At 40.9% G+C, this 18,890-nt stretch overlaps 2 protein-coding genes and 2 pseudogenes across 5 annotated transcripts; 2 read left to right on the plus strand and 2 right to left on the minus strand.

Moving 5' to 3' along the window:
* Positions 1–2,272: 2,272 nt before the first annotated feature.
* Positions 2,273–8,145, minus strand: LOC145485791 (uncharacterized). 3 transcript variants are annotated; one of them, XM_081464425.1, is made up of 3 exons: positions 7,142–8,145; positions 6,353–7,105; positions 2,273–3,613 (listed from the first exon to the last, which is right to left on the minus strand). In XM_081464425.1, the coding sequence occupies exons 1-3, from the start codon at positions 8,007–8,009 to the stop codon at positions 2,439–2,441; spliced, it is 2,796 nt and encodes a 931-aa protein (XP_081320551.1). In that variant the 5' UTR covers positions 8,010–8,145; the 3' UTR covers positions 2,273–2,438. The 3 variants fall into 3 exon arrangements, with proteins under 3 accessions (XP_081320551.1, XP_081320552.1, XP_081320550.1); XM_081464426.1 differs by having other exon boundaries at positions 6,353–7,069; positions 7,106–8,145; XM_081464424.1 differs by having other exon boundaries at positions 6,353–8,144.
* Positions 8,146–8,402: 257 nt separating this feature from the next.
* On the plus strand, positions 8,403–11,484 carry LOC145485806 (uncharacterized; annotated as a pseudogene). Its single transcript, XR_014049225.1, has 2 exons — positions 8,403–10,456; positions 11,396–11,484. The product of XR_014049225.1 is annotated as an uncharacterized LOC145485806 (transcript).
* A 72-nt stretch (positions 11,485–11,556) lies between these two features.
* On the plus strand, positions 11,557–12,546 carry LOC145485815 (uncharacterized; annotated as a pseudogene).
* On the minus strand, positions 12,505–15,466 carry LOC145485799 (kelch-like protein 3). Its single transcript, XM_081464440.1, has one exon. It carries the CDS (start codon positions 15,237–15,239, stop codon positions 13,467–13,469), a length of 1,773 nt encoding a protein of 590 aa, XP_081320566.1. The 5' UTR covers positions 15,240–15,466; the 3' UTR covers positions 12,505–13,466.
* Positions 15,467–18,890: the final 3,424 nt, after the last annotated feature.

Below are 18,890 nucleotides of genomic sequence, written 5' to 3' on the forward strand. Positions count from 1 at the left end.
AATGTGTGAGATCATAATTAATCATAACTAACAAAATACACGCCCATTTTTTTCACCACATCAGGCGGAGAGCAAGTAGCCATGTGGTCTGCGTCTTCCCCGTAACTGGCGAGTCATGTTGTCCGTCACAAAATTTGCGTTGCGTGGCGCGCCCTTTAGTTGATACTTTCCGTGTCACTGAATGCTCCTCCCCTATAATTCCAAAACCTTTCACAAATGACTTTTTCCCAGTAAATTTCGTCATTGAGACGATAAATGGATCGTAGACAGATTTGTCTTTTTCTTTTCTCAAAAAGCGGTCGACATTTTTATTTAATGTCATTTGGTATTGTTTATATCGCGCATTTGTTCTTTTGCCTTTGGCTACCTTCTCCGTTTTAGTGTCTTTCTCTTCAATGCGATAGCGAGATAGAAAACATGACGCAATACGATGCTTTTCCCGGGAAATCCTGATTCATTGTCACTGACGCTAAGAGGTCCTGTGGTTCCATTGGTTTGCCATAAGGCGAGATAATCTCCTGGCGTGGCCCGAGATGTTTTACGTACCCTAGCCTTTACGAGCTAAAATCTCGCATTTGATTTTGAACGAATTTAAAGGGTATGCAGATTTGACGGATTTTCGTGAAATTTTGCCAGGACATTCCAGGGATAATGACAAACGAAAGTGTGTCGGCAAATTTGGATATGTCACATATTTTTTCCCGTGGCGTCCATTTGCGCAACACGTCTTGCATTTTCAGCTACTCCAAATTTAGAGGCGGATACATAGACAACCAATCAGAATATCGAAAAAGCCCGACACCATTGGTTGATTGATGCCTTGTGAATAAGACTGTGCAGTCATTTTCCTCCTGTGGCGGCATCAGATAGGCGATAAATTCAATAGAAGAACCTTTGGCCTTTTCACCCCTTAGCGGCTCCTGACATTTCCTAAAGAAAAACTCGCCTAAATTGTATTTTTGTCATAAACTGAATTTATTAAGGTTTCTTCTGATATATAGTTTGCTGGAGTTTTGTTGAAACTGGCGCGCGCATAATTTTTTTCCCGAAGGACACCCGCGAAGGTGAGAAGTAACCTTAAAAGTGAGTACCTAGAAGAGGGTGAGGAGAAGAAGAGTGTCAAATGAGTGTGGTTTAATTTCAATCTTGCTTCACCCATTCTCTCTCCCAGTTTGTCTATTTCCAGCTTCCTAAGGTTTGAAGAGTAAGTCGTTTTACTAGCTTTTGGGCTGTTAAGTTGAACATTTTGTTAAAAATTTACTTGGTTATAATTACGCTGTCACAGTGCCAATACAGCCTCCAGGGGGAGTCAGGCCCCCTCCCGAAAATGCTCCTCGTATATGTCCCAATAGTCCATACGAGGAAGCGTTACCCAAAACGGTTCCTCTTTTCTGGCTGGAGGTATACAAAAGGGTTTCCACCACAAGTTTAAGTATAAGAAAGGGTAAGAAAAATGTCATCTAGGTATTTAAGAGCCTCATACAGACTAACCTAAACGGTTGATTCGTCCAAGTTTAGTACAAGTTTAGTAAATTTCTACTGTAGCTAGGTGAAGGGGTAACATTTTCTGTGGAAGGTATATACCCCCCGCAGTATCGCTTTTGGTGATTTAGACATTTAAACTGCGACTTTTAAACTGAAAACGTCAAGACTGGAAGTCAAAAATGGAGAATATAATGTTAATTTTCCATGTGCGAAGTCAAAGGGGTAGGAGGTCGAGAGGGGAAAACTAGAGGCACAAAGCGTTATTGGAGACTAATCACTCTTCTAGTTTCTCCCTCTCCCTCCCCTTTGAACACCTGCACGCAGACTAACTGTTAGACTCTACACAGAGTAATATCTGCACTTACAGACACTTCCCAGACTGAGAGGCAGTCACCTCTTGTTAGCAGACAGTCAGCCACAGTTCCAGTTACGGAAAAAAATATTGCTTCATTTTTAACCTTCCATAGGCCATCAAACACCTCTTCTAAACAGACACATCTTCAGGTCCGTTTTAGGCGTGTCCTCTGAAAAGAGGTTAGACCATTTGTAAAGTGGGCTGTACAAACCACGTAGAATGTAAGAAGTCACATGTATATGAAAAAATTCTGTTTACTCAGCTAGGTTGCAAGCAAACTGGAAGCATTTACAGATGTACATGCCCCATTGCTCGTGGATGAAAATGCATTTTGAGTTTTAACGAAATTTTACCACTCTCCACTCTTAAATCTTGTTGGGTTTTTTAAAATAAACTACATGGGAACAAGTAAATTAAAATGATGCAACACTATTATTCAATAAATATTCTATAATTTGTACAGTATTTACATGTCATAATTAATTTAAACAAAGAAAGAAAATCCTACAAGAGTCTTAGTATTTAGTGACAAGATGCGTAATGAGTTGAATGTAAAATGAACAGTTAACAAAATGAATATCAGAGTTTCTTTGTAAGTTCAGTCAATGGCACTAGAAATTTTTTTTCTTTTCCTATCAATAATAAACAGGCATTCCTTGCCACACGCTACGAAATATTTCAGTTTTTCTAATGTTCCTTGGTGGACACATGTGTTCCAGTCCTGCAGTGTTTCACTCAATCTCTCTACAATGAAGAAGAGCCTATCAAATTCACACACCAGTCTTTTATTGGGAGAATCTCTCATGAAACTCAACACAATCGCCAAACCCTCCAAGGCAAGAAGTGCCTGAAATTTAAAACTGAACACTTCTCTCAAATCCTGGACTCTGTTGTTCTCAGTGAAGTAATTCATTCGCCTTTTAGCACAACCACTCCACTGTTTTTCCTCTTTTACTTTAGGTGGCAATGTCCCATAAATCTTTATTGATTGTTCAAGTCTGTCCAGTTTCTTATGCACCTTATTTATCAGGGCTGCTGATCTGGCAATTCGGCTTGTTACAGCAAAGTATTCATAGGATGTTAAGTGTTTTGTGTCCACTGGTAGCTCCACCTCTCTTTTCGTCACCTGGTGTTTGGCTTGACAAACATGATCCCAATTCCACTTTTGCAAGCACCACCAACAGAATTCCTGACTGCACAAACCACAAACCATGTGGTTACAGCCAGGACCTTTTTCTATTGGATAGTGGCAAAATGGACAATTCTTGACATTTACACTTGTGATCAAAGAATTACTTTGGCTGTTTATAATCGTTTTCGCATACCCTTCATATCTCTGTCTAAAGATGCGAGCCTCATCACATGTCGCAGGCCAGTGCGCATCTTCCTGGCACTTGAAGCACCACATGGTACCACAGACACATACCACTGGGACCGGCTGGACAGCACCAAGAGAAGCGAGATGCCTCCCTGAGGTGACCCGTGGTGAAGAAGCCTTGACAACCAACTTGCACTGGTCTGCAGGACACCACTTCCACTCTGGGTCCATCTCCAGGAATGTATCAAGCCTCTTCACCAGATGTCTTCCATACAATGATGGCACAAGGGACATCAAGGTGATAAGGTCAACTGTTGTGCTGCATTGATGTCCAGGACACTGCAACTCAGTATAGCCATTTCCAATCAGGGTCTTCAAGTGAGTTCTCCAGCAACTGTTGCAGAACTGGTGACCACAAGCAGTCAGGGAAGTGTGACAGGATATAAAATTGATATCTGAAAATATGACAGTACATATTTGTAACATAAGAAAAAATTGAAAAAAAAAGAAAGAGTAAGCCTGTTATAATAGGCAGTCATGCAAGAAGCTCTTATGCTACGTACATTTGGGTGGCATGTCAGTCAATACACAATAAACAATACATGCACATGTGCATGGTTTTAGGACCCAACTGGCAAGGGGATGGCCAGGTTATCTACAAAACATCACCAAGAAAGTACACTTCACAAGCTTTGGGCCTAAATAAAGTCATTACAAATCCTGCAGAAATCTGAATTTGTTGACATACAGAATCTGACCTCTGAAGCAGGACTGATTACAAGACCAGCAGCTACGTGTAAATCTCTTGGCCATGCAACAACTTCCACGTGAAAGGGACACTATCATGGGCATCATTTGGAAAGTCAAAACTTGAGAGGCATACTACATGTATTGTCATTGTTTGGAACTGATATACAGTATATAATGGTTTGGCTTTGTTCAAATTACTATTTACATGTACTGACGGTATAAAAAGAGTACTCTAATGAATTACATGTAGGAATGCACAACAAGGCTGTGGTGTAAGGAAAATTATGAGGAGCCCAAAGGTTCCTAACCATGAAATCCTAGGTGCCCAGCACTTAAGGACGGTGCCTACTTTTGTTGGTGCGCACATGTTCTGCGCATCACGCAAGCCATGGTTTAGCTCCACGCGCGCGCTGGGGCTGACATTGACGCAATCAACTACGCTATCACGTACACAACAAAATGAAAGCAAAATTTTCCTTCTGTGACCAAATCAAGTTTAATGAACCTGTACTTAAACCAGGAACACCAGAATAGCAGTATATCGCTAACCACTAACTGTTTACGTCTTCCAGCTGAAAACCTAACTGTTATCTGTCGAAAATTATACTGAAATCCAACTGTAAACATGTACCTGCAGATGGCGTAGTGCGCATGCAAGACAAATGTGAGATACTCAAATGTCTTACTTACTGGGGAGGTGACAGGAAAAAGGTAACGGGCACCATAAAAGTTTTCAAAAAAGATCAATAACTTTAAAAAACGTGTGGTTACCCCTACATTTTATGTTATGAAATGGAAGTGGCAAGTCTATTCAACACATGATTAGTTTCTGGTTGTGAGCAAAAGGTATTTAGACTGTATTTTAGCTGAACAAGAGGAAGGCTGTCAGATACACTAAAAGTGCTTTTGCAACGATTTTGTCATTAAAAACATATCAAAAATGTTTTTTATAACCATTTGCCATGTAGTTTAAAGATCATTTTAAATGTGTTTGCTTTTCTGTATGTAAAGGCAAATTATATGGAAATCTGTGAAGAAATATCCTTTCCTTCTTTTTTCAGGAAAATGCTGATGTCAGCATTTTTGTTGAGATTCAAGACTAATTATCTCAAAAAGATGCGTGGCTACCCCCATGTTTCTTTGTAGATTCCAATAGCCCTTGCAAAGATCTACTTTTTCCACGTGGTCCTAACCTGGCGCAAAAACCTTTGCAATTGGTAGGCACCGTCCTTAAGCTTATATGAAAACAGTCAGTTTTTCCAGTCACCCTAAGGTGAAAGTAAGTCGCCTGTAGCAACTGGGCACCTCTAGAGGTAAGAGCACAACCCTGTAGGAATGCACAAGATTGTGATATTAAACTGAAAAAAGTCTGGCAGACTTTTCAAAATAAGTCTGTCATCACCTTTATTTTTTATAAATACATGTAAACACCCCCATCAACAATCCACTCAACCGAAGTTAAATCGAAACAAAAAATTATATGATGTACAGGAAAATATTTGCATGCAAAACTTCAGCGATGATAGCTTTTGGCTTTGTTCTGATTGGATGAAAAATAGTCCTACAAGTTTTTTTACTTGCTAAAATGTAAAAACAACGTGGATAAAAATTGCTTTTCACACTCAGGTCAAAGCTGTTCTAATCTGCAGATTAATTAGTTATGTGGTAATGAATTAACTCCGGTATCCTGTGCACAGAATATGTAGTAATATTTTTCAATGCAACTTGGATCGGCGTTATGCTTTCAGTTAACTTGGTACTAATTACTGTTTTCTACTCATCTTCCTATGGGAAACAAATTATAACAACAATAACTTTATTTGTACTCAGCTAGAAATTAAATGAACAAAAATAAGTTAAAATAAGCGGTTAGGGCACCCGACTTGAAATCTGGAGGTCGCAGGTTCAAGTCCCGCTCTGACCACTTAGCTGGAGTTGTTTCTCAGAAGACCCTAGTACAACTCCTCGATCATGCTTGTAAATAGCCAACTGGTCTGCCTCCCGCCATATAGGATTTTTAAGCCTATTACATTTAGTTGATATATTTGTTTCTTTCATTTAAAGTGGCATGCCTGTGAACTAGTTTGGTGTAGCTAAGCGCATTGACCACTATAAACAACAACATTTGAACATTTTCTTTTGAAGAGTACATGGCTGCCCAAAATGATCTTTTATAGTAAAATAACCTTTTATAGTAAAATATAGGAACCAGGAGGACTGGGTCTGGCATACAAGATGGCATCATTTTCAATCATCTGTCAAGAAATTGGCAGCTTTTGGTTGCTAACGTCTATATTATTGCCATGTTTTCCCAGATCTTTGTCATTTGTTATAATTGAAAGAAAAGCATTTAATCATCACTTCCAAAGCCAAATTGAAATGTGATTTTAAAAACTATCATGTGCAATAACGACATTACGATTTTCAGCATACATGTTGCTTACCATCAAGCTGGAATTCCATGAAACATATTCCACACTCTTGTTGAGAGTGACCTGCTGTTGACGGGGGTACAGCCATATGAGCATTTTCAGGTTGGCTTTCCTCCTTGCCTGTCAGGTATGTTTTCACCTCTTGCTGTGCTCTCTTCAATGAAAGGGCCTTGGAATTCCATCCAAACAGTTTGGTAAATACATCCAGAGACAGTTTTGGTTGCTTTGGTCTAGATTCATCAGCTTTATTGTCAGTGTTTAGATGAAAACAGCCATTAGCAATGTTTACAACTTCATCTAGACTGCAAATGTCTGCCTCAGCACTCTTGTTGTTGATCTTAGAAATGAACTCTGCCAGGACTGATTCATGCATACCTTCATCATTGCAGACAACAACTGTGCTTACCCGAGCTTTCACCTTTCTTGTATCATGTTTCATGCCGTCAAACTTGAACAGAACAACCATTTCTCCTCCACTGAACTGACAGGTATCAGGTGCTACATTCAGAATGAACGCTCTTGGTAAGCTCGCAGCTTCCTTGTACTTTTCACCCCATCGTTCCTTCAACACAGTAGGATTGGTTTCTGTGTGGGATAGATCAACAAAGGCATATTGTTCACATGAATCTTCTACTGTGAATTGCAGGAATTCTGTGGAGGGTTCTGAAGTTTCTGAGTCAGCAGATGGCAATGTCTCATTGAGGAAGTAGTGGTGGACACCACCTCTTCCTCTTGCTCCTCCTCTTCCCCTTCCTCTTCCTCTACCTCTCCAAGCTCCTCTTCCACGTCCTTGTCCTCCACGCCATCCCCCCCTTCCTCGCGAATACCAAAGACCACCTCCAGTCCAGTCTTCTTCACCATTAAAATCAGAGTCACGCATAATCTGAGCCAAAAGTTCATGATGTGCTTTGCACATATCGTCACCATTCTCGATGTAAATGCACTCTCCTTTTCTCAAAGGAAGTTCTTTGCTTTCTTCAGCTTCTTTCATTTGCCAGGATGTCTTTGTCTTTGCACTGCATTTTTTCTTCTTTTGGGTGGAGTTCTTCAAAAGCAATCCTAAGTCAAGTGTTACAGATCTATCACTATTGCTAGAATACAATTTTTCATTGAAATCTTCATCAATTTCATGACAAGAGAGATCTGGTTCGTTGACCTCTTCAAACTCTATATCAAAGTTCCAGTTAGGAAAGGAATTTTTCTTCCTTGCGCCAAGATGTTTCGTCTGTCTCCTCCATTGTTTTTCATCATGCCATGAACCCGACGGATGAGGGTAAGATACTTCGTATCGTGTTTTCATCTCTTCAACGTCACTAAGCAAATCGTTAGCTCGCGCAAACTTTCCTTTGGATTTTCGAGTTGTTCTGCTCTTGGAGTTGTAAACACAGAAACAGTCTGGTCGATCGTGTTTGTCGCTAGTGTATCTCTCAACCAAAACAACTTCGTCTTTCTCGACTTCAATGGAGTTTTCCTTGATTACTTCTGGAAGAAGCCAGCGATTCTGTTTGCCTAACGAGAGGGTAATAGTCTTGAGCTCTCCTTGGTCGCAGCTACCTTCGCTGAACGCTGTAGTTTGAATTAAAAGTCCTTCTGATCTTTTGCCAGGGGTTCGCGTGGAACGAACGGTTCTACCGTTGTTCACTCCGAATTTACCAGTTTTCCAAACCATGGTGGCGATCTCTCTCACTGTTTACCCGTTGTCTCTAAACAAGGAATTGCTGTTAACAGAAAAGTAGCTTCTTTTATGACCCTGAAATCGAAAAGCCATTGCTTAGCAAAATTTCTAATAATATCACTGTTCGTAATGGTGGTGCAATAGAAAGTGCCGAAGCTGTTATGAAAGAGAGTCTTTGATTGGCTGTGAGGTTTATTGTCCAATCAAAAGATTCGAATTATCGAGCAAGAAATTTATTTTTAGACCAAAATGTTTTGTACAGCACCAACTTCGTTTCTAGTCCCACGCATTCTGCTCTGCGAGCTTCAAAATGTATTTTCTACCATGGAAATAAATTTTTAATTTATATCTTTAAAATTGAATAGACCACTTTCAAAACAGTTCATGAACCAGGTTGGGGAGGGTTAGGTGCGGATATCTAATCAGAGAAGTGTCAATTCTAAAATGTGTCAAGTGTCACAACTGCTTTTGTCGCCTCGGCCAAATTGTTTATTCGAGGACTTCACTTAGCTTCTGGTGAGAAGGAGCAAAAAATTTTGGGGGGGACGAAAGTGAAAAAATCTCTATTTTCTAGCTTGCGTTACAGCTCCTGCGTTACCTAACGTCACGCAACATAACTAAAAATAGACCGTTATTCTTCGGCTATAAAACGGATGACATAATTGGACAGAACGATCTGAGCCAATCACAGCTATGGTTATAAATCTTTTATTGAAGTTACACCACCGAAGAGAAATACACAATGGCGCCCTCTTCCTATAAAAGAAGAACGAACGAGGTTCCTGTCAGTTCTCAGTTGTTTCCATTAGGTGCAAAAGATATACAGTTTATAGACAACGGTTAAGTAGTGAAACACTATACTTTTATGGAGTGGAACCGTGGAAAATCTGCAGTTCGCACTGGTAGAACACATCGCTCTCGCTTCGCTCAATCCAGAGGAAACAGATCGTAGGGACTTCTGATTCATTTGTCGGATGTCCATTGTTCCAGTAAAGGAGATAAAGATGAAAAAGAGGCCGTTACCTACTCGTTAGGCAGGCAAAATCGCTGGCTTCTTCCTGAGGTAATCAAGGCAAGCTCCGTTGGATTCGAAGATCGAGAAGAAGTCGTTTTAGTTGAACGGCATGCAAGAAACAAGCGTGGCAAGGCAGACTGCATCTCTGTTTTCAATTCAAAGAACGGCACCTTTCGTAAACCCAAGCGTAAGTTTGCACAGGCTGAAGATCTTCTTGGAGATAGTAAAGAGATGAAAACACACTTCGAGGTGGTCTACCCGCATCCCTCGGGATCAAGAGGAAAATGTACTAAGAGACCCGGAAGTCACCTTGGGAAAAGAAAGGAAAATTCTTGCACCAGCTCAATCCTTGACGATGATCATGATGACATGAGTGAAATGGAGTACTCAGACGTTGAAGAAGAGGATAATTTTAGTGGGCAGATTACAGACAACTCACACAGCCTTGATTTAGAAGCATTGATAAATTCATCACCTAAAACCTCATCAGAAGCTTATGCTGGTCGTCATGGAAACAGTACTTCACAGAACATGGCTCAGAAACAGCTCAAACAGAATCAGCTGCAAGGGAAATGCATCTATGTGGAAGGTGATAAGGAAATGGAAGAAAGACATGTGGAGCTCTTAGCTCAAATCAAGGCAGGTTGGTCGCTTCTAGATGCCAGAGATGAGATTAAAAACAATCAGTCAATCAATCAATCACCAAAGCTAAAAGTACAGAAACGTCAAGCGAGAAATCAGAATCACAAATCTGCCAACAAGTCCATGCCACTGGGCAATACCTGTCCTTTTCAAGAAAAACCTGCCAATCCTACAGCTGGTTACGAGGGCATTGTCATTACATTGAGAAGACAAGAAATCATGCCAGCAGCCCTGGAACAACAATGGTTCAATAAGTACAAGGAGGGCACAAGCCACCCAAGAGCTTTTCTTCTGAATGTAACACCATTGACGTCTCTCTCCAATGGCATGGAAGTCTTTATTGTGTTCAGGGTCTTTGAAGACCATGCAAATTGCAGCTCTGGTAATGTGAAAGCCCTTGTCAGCTTGGTTGTTTGTAATGATGTAAACAACACTGAAAACATTTTGGCAGATTTCATCTCTCAGATCAAACTTAGGAGCACCAATCAAAAACTCTGGACCCTTGAAGACATTGCTTAAGTGGCAATTTGTATTCGGGAAGAAGTTTTGAGTCATGCTCATGGTAAGGTGGACAGCAAAGAACCACGGAAACCAAGGTTGTCATTGGATGTTTTTACTCATCTGTTTGGATGGAAGTCCAAAACATTCTCTTCACAGGCAGCACAGCAACAAATCAAAAGACGTCTTTCTGTAGTCACGGGGATCACAACTTCAGAGGCTTGTGTAACGTCGGGTGATGAACAGAACATGCTGGAATGTGAGATCTGCTTCCTGGAGATGGAAGGTAAGGGTGAGCTTATTAACATACATGTATACATACATGATATGATACATGATGCATACATGTATCATGCACAATCTATATATTTATGAAGTCCATATGATAAACTATTGACCAGTGAAATAAATTTTATTCATAAGAGGAGTGAGAGAAGTCAAAGCAGTGTTCTCCACAGATTTTAAAGTAGCTACTGAAAAACATTTGTAAACTATATCAATGCATTTTGTTGCAGTGAGACTATTTGTTAATTAATGTTGTTTGCAATATGATTTGTCCTTTCACCAAGGACCATTACACTATTGTTGTATAGAATGCTGTTTAGAGTTATTGCCATTATCACGCATTGCAGTGACTGGCAAAAGGCAATAAATAAAATAATTAATTGGATGGCATTTTTTGCATTTTCCAATGTTTATTGTTAAATGGGCAAGCTCCTGTAAGCAGCCATTTATCTTGTAAGTGGTTACCTCCATTCACGGACACCTTCTTCTCTTCCTGAAGGTGTTCACTTACAAGTAGAGCTTCCATTGTATTGGCCAATTTTTTTGTTAGCCTTTAAAAAATTTACAATAACTCATATTTTTTTATTCCAAATTGCACTTGAAATCATGTGATTATTCTACAAAGTTGGGTTAGATTTTAGTCCACGCTTCTTGATTGTGTTCATTGGAACACATACAGCTGTGTTGTCCTACATGGGGTTACTCTACAAGGCTTCTGTTCCATAAAATTTACCGCAAGTGTGGACGAGCTGAAGAATATTGTTCTTTATACTGGGGACTCTGTCATGAAAAGGTTGGCTTGTAATTATAGTAAAATAATATTACTACAAGTATATTTCTGCATAAGATTATAGTCTAATGGGGAAAGTCACGATTTTATTGTTTAAGTAAAAATGCATTGATTGCAAAATAACAGCATGTAATCAATATTGTATTTCAGATTGTGATATTACCAAGTCCTGTCTGTCCTTATCTGCCTGTGGTCACCAGTTCTGTAATGAGTGCTGGAGGGCTCACTTGAGGACCCAGATTGAGCACGGCCACACAGTTCTGAGGTGTCCTGGGTACGAGTGTAGTTCAACAGTTGATGATGTTACCTTGATGTCACTTGTGCCGTCATTGTATGGAAGACATCTGGCAAAGAGGCTTGATACATTCCTGGAAATGGACCCAGAATGGAAGTGGTGCCCTGCCGACCAGTGCAAGTTGGTTGTCAAGGCAACAACAACACAGGTCACCTCAGAAGCTTTTGATGCCAAGAATAATGCCAGTATCCAGCCAGTCCCAGTGGTATGTGTCTGTGGTACCATGTGGTGCTTCAAGTGCCAGGAAGATGCACACTGGCCTGCAACATGTCAGGAGGCACAGATCTTCAGACAAAAAAATGCATCTTATGCTCGGATGGTGACAACCAAGAAAAGAAGGGGGCTGATTACAAGCATTCAAGTGAAGCATTGTCCCTCCTGTTACTACCCTGTGGAGAAGGGTCTGGGGTGTAATCACATGACATACATCTTGTGCCACTATGAATTCTGCTGGATTTGCCTCCAGAGGTTCAGTCACTCTCACGAATGTAGAATTGTTCATCTGTGAAAAATTCACCTGCCAACAAAAGTTGTTAATGAAATTTCTTATGAGCATGTTGCAGTTACAAGCCGAGTGGCAAGGGCATCAAATCTGATATGTAAGATTCATAGGAAGCTTGACAAGATAGAACAAGGACTGGATGTTTATGTAAAAAGTTTCCCTTTGAAGCCAGATATAAAGGGGGCAAGTCACACTGAGAAGCATTTGATTCTCCTGTCTGAGAATAAAGTTGCCAGCCATTTGAAAGAAGTGTTCAATTTTAAATTTCAGGCTCATCTAGTTTTAGAGGGTGTGGCCATTAGGATGTCGTTTTCAAGTGGCACAACTTATAGTAAGAAACTTGCTATGGAATTCAGCAGGTTGCTTTTTATTGTGGAAAGAATGGATGAGATCCTGAAAGACTTGAACCATTGCCTTGTAAAGAAAGAATATTTGTTTAAACTTAAGAGATTCATAAAATTTGGAAAGAAATGCATTCTTTTTATTGGTAGAAATACAAAATGAACTTGTTGTGACAAATGCCATTACTTATTTAAAATTATGTTACATTATAACTATTCCCCCTTTCACACCAACTGAATATGTCTAATTAAACCAGGTTTAACAAAATGAAAATCAGCAACAGAAAACTGGTAGTCTGAATTTGACATATGGTTATACTAAGCTCTATAATAATAATAATAATAATAATAATAATAATAATAATAATAATAGTAATAGTAACAATAATAATAATAATAGTACTACTACTAGTACTACTACTACTACTACTACTAATAATAATAATAATACTTTATTTAAAAAACCTCAGAAGTTTCTACGATGAAAAAACTCTGTCTTGAGAAATATCTATACCAGAGTTAGTTTATATCTGATCTTATCCAGTTGTGAGTCATCTAAAGTGAGTGATAAAGGTTATAGAATGCTTAGTAATAAAACAGCATGTGATTTGACTCTCTGTCTTCTTTTTGTTTACTGCAAACTAAGCAAATTATACTACAAGCGGGTTATTCATTTTCAAGTCTTCATCAGGGGACATTGAGAGAGTGGAGAATTTTTGATAAACTTTGACATGTTTTGAAATGCAATAAAACAGTCTCCATTGTTTCCAAACTTTTTTCCAAATGATAACAAAACTGCTCCATTCCCATTCAAATCATTAAAAATTGAGTCTTTCTATGGCCTTGTGCTAGCATGGTCTGCCTTGATAGCCGAGGCAGGAAAATACCAAAATTATGGGAATTCATAAATGAAAAAGAAATAGGGATGGCCAAGGCCAGAGAACATTGCAATCTTAATGGCTTGTGAAATACGAACTGGGTAAATGTTGCAAGATGTACCCCTCTATGATGCAGTTCCTTTCAATTAAAGATGTGGTGAGTGCATCTGATAACTGTCAAAACCTAACTGCCACAGCAAGATTGTTATGTGTTCAGTGGTTTAGGTTTGTCAATCACTCCTTTGGAAAGTCTTGCAAAGCAAGCTTTAAATTGATTCTTCGCTTTATCTTCCTCCTTGCTTGTTTCAATGCAATCAAGTGGTATAACTGTTTTCTCTATCCATTCATTTTCCTCAGAATGAAATTTTTCAACTGACAATGTCACTGATTCTGACCAACTGTTGCGAGCCCGAGGTTGGTAAACAGTCTTGAATCCTCCCAAAACATACAAACTTCCTTCATAGTGTACCATGCTTGCACACTTCCGAGGTTCCCTCAGACTAGCCATCAAGTGCCATTCATTGGTAACTGGATTGTAAACTTCACATGAGCTGATTTCTCCTTGTTTCTGTCGACCACCTGCTATGTACACTTTACCATTCATGGAAGCACCAAAAGCAGAGGATCTTGCTTGATTGATAGGTGCAACTTCTTCCCACTCATTAGCACTTGGATCAAACCTTTCCGTTGTGGACCGGTACTGTCCAGATGATGTACCACCTATGGTGTACAAGTACTGTTCATCAGAAACAAAACATGTTTTATTCCGAAAGGTGGGTTGGGCCTTTAGTTTATCACAGAAATTCTTCTCAGGATCATACCTGTATATCCCCCTATCCCAAATGAAGTCTTCACAAGTAGCATAAAGGAAGCCCTTCAAAACTGTGGTACAAGTAAAAGTTGTTCCCAGTTTAACTGTACTGTAGGAGTTGGTAGTAGGTATGTAGAATTCCATTAAACATGCCCCCTGGTTATCCGATTTGCTACAAGGAATGTAAACTTTATCCCTGCATTGAGCTGGATTGTGGCTACAGTCATGATCATAGGCCATGTTTGTCAGCTGGTACCATAAATTTCGCTTTGGAAAGTAACACAAAGATATTTTCCCACCACAAACAAAGATTGCATCCATGTGTGTTTCCAGGCATTTCCTTGGTTTCTGAATAACCTGCCCAGCAGTGGCACTCGCAATTAATCTGATAGCATCTAACACAAAATTCAAGCAGAGCACACTGTTTTTAGCAACTAGCTCCTCCTTCACCAATTCATTTAGTAGAAAGCCGTGTGATATGGACACCAGATGGACTTGGTGCAGTAAACCAGGAAAATCAACTTCTCTTTCACTTTTGTTATGAGACACCCACTTCACGATTCCCTTGAAGACCTCTTCCTCGGTATTGACAGTGATGTCATCACTGGACACCCACTCCATAACTTGTTTTATGTCAAGGCTTAGAAAATCTTCTGTTTCCATGACAGCACTGAAATCTAAATTGATCATGTCGCGGGCTTCTTCTTTCAACTCCTCACACTGATATTTATCGGCAAAATAATAATAAGAAATACAGTTCTCAGTTGCCAAATTCTCCGTTAAATACCTTCCCACCACTGTTTTCAGGCCTGGAAGAAGAAGATAATCTGCTGTTGCCATCAAATTGTGAGCGTTTTCTTCCGTAACCGAAACATTTCCAGTGTAAACGTACTGCAAGACGTCTTCCATGACTGACGCCGTCGCTTCCTCAAGCTCTATTCTGATTAAATGTTCTTTGCTTTCTCTCATGTCGCTAATCAGAAGTGAAAGGAAGAACGGGCTTGCTGCAGCCAGAACAGCTTTGTGAGCGGCAAATTCTTTGTCTTTTACTACCACTTTCACATCGCAGAAACTTTCGTTTCTTCTCAGGATATCTAAACGTACGACAAGTTCTTCGCAGCATTCTGGGGCATCTGTTGATATCATGGGTTGAGAGAGGGCCTCCATTTTGGAATCTTTTAGGTTACAGCACGAGAGCCTCGATTTCGATTGAGGGGATCGGTCACGCGAAACCCATCAAACTCGCGCATGTTCTATTCATAAAAGTTTTCTATGGATCGCCAGAGTATCATTGGTCAGATTTGATTTTAAAATGTTGTGCCAATTGAAAGCATCCCTAGACTACGAGTAGTCCCTCTATCGCTTAGTCCGTCGAGCCAGACGTGAAAGAAAACCGCGAGAAAAAACGACCGCGCGAGATGCTTGGGGCACGCCTCTCGCCCCCAGCATCTCGCGCGGCCATTTTTTCGCGCAGTTTTCTTTCGCGTCTCGCTCGAAGGTCTAAGCAAAAGAGAGACTACTCGTAGTCTAAAACATCCCCAAGAATTTATATAAGCTTGCCTTTTTTTTCTATGAGAAATATGCGCCTAAGTCCGGGAAATTTGAAACGCAGCTTTATTTCCACAGTTAGGCCTACCGTCCACACTTATCCGAAAAACGGGTTGTCCACCGAAAACGGAGCTTTTCGAAAATGCTCTTCAAACCGGAGGAATTTTAAAATGCCGACTTTGCGTTTTAGTGAGGGTGGAAAACATTTTCAGAACACGTGTGTCTGCCGCCGGTCACCAAATTTCTCTTGCGTAGTGTGGACGGAAAACATTTCATCAGTTTTCAAATTTCTATGGTGTCGTGTGAACGGGGTCTAATCAAAGAATTTTTAACGATTCAAATTACATAATTTATATGTACGGCGGAAAGTCCGCTGACAATTACAGCTACAGAAATTTACATATCATAACATCCTTCCCTCAAAAGAAAAGAAAAAAAAAAAAGAAGCAAACAAACAAAACAAAACAAAAACGAACAAAATAGAATCAGTTCTTCTATACGCTAAGTTCTTTAAATGTCACTCGTTAGACCTTAAGAGTTACAAGGTCTGTATAACGACTAGGCGGTTTGACCAGTCTCCCACTTCTTGTACGGACTTGGCTTTCACACCCCGTAGGTGACACTTGTTGTCTCAAGGGCTGATCTTTCATGGCTCGATCTTGGTCTACTGAAGTGGCCGATAAGGGCTGATCCTTATATGACTCCGTGGCGGTCGTGGGCTGATTAACTTTCGTCGTTGCCACTGGCTTCAGCGTTGGCTGTTCATTGGTGAGGTGATCCCTAACTTTAGAGTCATGGTGGTTTGAAGGCGTTGACCATTCCTCAGCTGGAACACTATCGGCCTCTGCAGAACGTCTCAGGTGTCTCCTGTTCCTGATATAGAGCTGACCATTTGACTCCACTACATACGATCATCTGCCAGTGGCTTCAGTACTTTCGCTTTCCTCCATGTTTTCTCGTTCAGCCGAAAGGGTTGCATCCGAACAACATCATCTTTCTGAAGGTCCTGTAGGTCGTTTGTTGATCTGTAATAATAGAACTTCTGCTTCAACTTTCTCAGCTTGTCTTCGGCTCTAGAGTGTCTTTGGCCACGCTGGGTTTCAGCAAGTTGCTAGAAGTAGGAAGGTTTGTTTTTGTTCTCCTGCTTAACAGACGCTGGGTAGGGCTGGTACCAAATCCTTCCTGTGGGGTGTTACGATGAGCCAACAGCGCCAGGTAAGGGTCACTTTTGGACGCTGCAGTTTTTTTGAGGATCTTCTTTGCTTCCTTGACAGCAGACTCAGCTTTACCATTAGACTGATGGTGGTAGGGACTTGTTGTCACGTGATTGAAACCGTACTCTTTGGCGACGTTTTTGAACTCTCGATTTGTGTGCTGCGAACTACTGTCCGGCACAACTTCATCTGGAAACCCATATCGTGCCATATGTGTCTTCAGTTTCCTGATGACAGTGGAAACCTTCAGGTCATACAACTAGGCTCTTACCGATAGTGCTCGTAAAAAAAGCATTAAATGCTTAAAACAGTGCTTGTTTTTTGCCAAAATGCTAATTTTTTTAAAAAGTGCTCGTGGGTTACATAAAAATGCTCACTTTTTTCCGATTTTTTTAAACATAGAATATCACATTTTTCAGATTTTCAGTTACATTTTTCAACAACAAAATGTAACGATCAATGTTTTTTTTCCATTAGTCCATTCTGGCTGACTTCCATTGTTCCTCGATGACAACGTGGATGACGCCATCTTGGAACGAGTGTGATGGACTGGGTTTCTAGAAGGCGACCGCTGACCTATCAAACCTATTCCTCAGGCCTCCTCGGCTCCTTTGACTAAAATGAGGGCAAAATGCATCTGGGAGGCTTTGGACGCCATAAATAAAGTCAGATTGTGCTTTTTAACACAAAATTATGCAAATAATCAGTCGAAAATCCAAAATAATGCTAGCAGTGCTTTTTGGGATAAAATGTAAAAAAAAAAAGCTCGCGGAGCCAAATAATGCCAAAAAAAGTGCTAGCACTGTCGGTAAGAGCCTACATACAACCTGTCGATTTCAAAGAAACCGGAGAAATAATCTGCGGTCACCATGTAACTCTTGCGGTCTAAGTCGAACAGGTCGGTGGAAATTTTGGCACAAGGGCGATCTGGAACGTCATGACTGATGAGCGTCTCCTTCTGCTGTCTTGTGCTGTAGGACGCACACGTTTCCCACTTTGAGGTGAAATCTTTTATATCACTCTTCATATTGGGCCAATAAATTGTTTCTCTGGCGCGCCTCAGCGTCGATTCTATTCCATCATGGCTGGAGTGCAATGTCTGAAGCATGCGCTTTCGATGGGTCCTAGGGACCACGAGCCTGTCTCCTCTGAAGAGTAGACCATCCTGAATTACTAACTCATCACGGATATCATAGTATATCGCCACTGTTGGAGGTAGCTCTCTCTTTTCTGCTGGCCACCCAGACTGCACTATGGCCTTCACTGCTTGAAAAACTTCATCGTTCTTAGTCTCTACGCGGAACTTTTCTGCTTCGTGCTCGCTCACCAGCAAGTGGTTTATTTCTTGAACGTCTTGCTCGACTTCCAGTCCCTCTTCAAAGGCAGATCTTGCGAACAGGACACGTTCTCTCTGATCTTGAGTTGCTTCTGCCAACTTGGGGTAGTGCCGACTCAAGGTGTCTGTGAGATGCAGTTCACTTCCTTTCTTGTGTGGCACGTCCAGATCATAACGTTGCAGCCTCAAGATCATCCTCTGTAATCTCTTAGGAGTAGAGACCAGCGGCTTGGCAAGAATCGTTTCTAGGGGCTTATGGTCTGACTCGACAATTACCGATCTCCCATACGTATACTGGTGAAACCTCTGTTGAAAACACAATTGCAAGGAGCTGGAGGAGTTCCTCTCAGCTGCAGTCAGGGCTCTGCTTGCGTATGCCAGCGGCCTTCCATCTTGAAGTAATGCGGCCCCCAGGCCCCCTTCGCTTGCATCACACTGAATGACTAGGTCTTTCTCTCGCTCATAGTACTTGAGCAGTTTTGGGGCTGTCACCATCTCTTTGATCCTGCTGAATGCTCTATCATGGATTTCGTCCCATAAAAATTCTGTTCCCTTCTTGGTGAGCTGTCTGAGAGGCTGTGAGACCTCGGATAATCTCGGCAGGAACTTTGCCAGGTAACCCACGGTGCCCATAATCCGCTGAACACCAGTTACATCAGTGGGCCTCTCCATCCTTAGTACTGCTTCAACCTTGGACGGGTCTGCCTTTATTCCCTCTCA

Source organism: Orbicella franksi, chromosome 4 (assembly GCF_964199315.1).
Source record: "Orbicella franksi chromosome 4, jaOrbFran1.1, whole genome shotgun sequence".
In the NCBI taxonomy this organism is placed as follows: domain Eukaryota; kingdom Metazoa; phylum Cnidaria; class Anthozoa; order Scleractinia; family Merulinidae; genus Orbicella; species Orbicella franksi.

Excerpts from the sequence above, each read along its gene's own strand:
- LOC145485799 (XM_081464440.1), bottom strand. The coding sequence starts at position 15,239 with ATGGAGGCCCTCTCTCAACCCATGATATCAACAGATGCCCCAGAATGC.
- LOC145485791 (XM_081464424.1), bottom strand. The coding sequence starts at position 8,009 with ATGGTTTGGAAAACTGGTAAATTCGGAGTGAACAACGGTAGAACCGTT. Across the intron at positions 3,614-6,352 it reads CATGGAATTCCAGCTTGATG|ATATCAATTTTATATCCTGT; the intron begins GTAAGCAACATG and ends TCATATTTTCAG.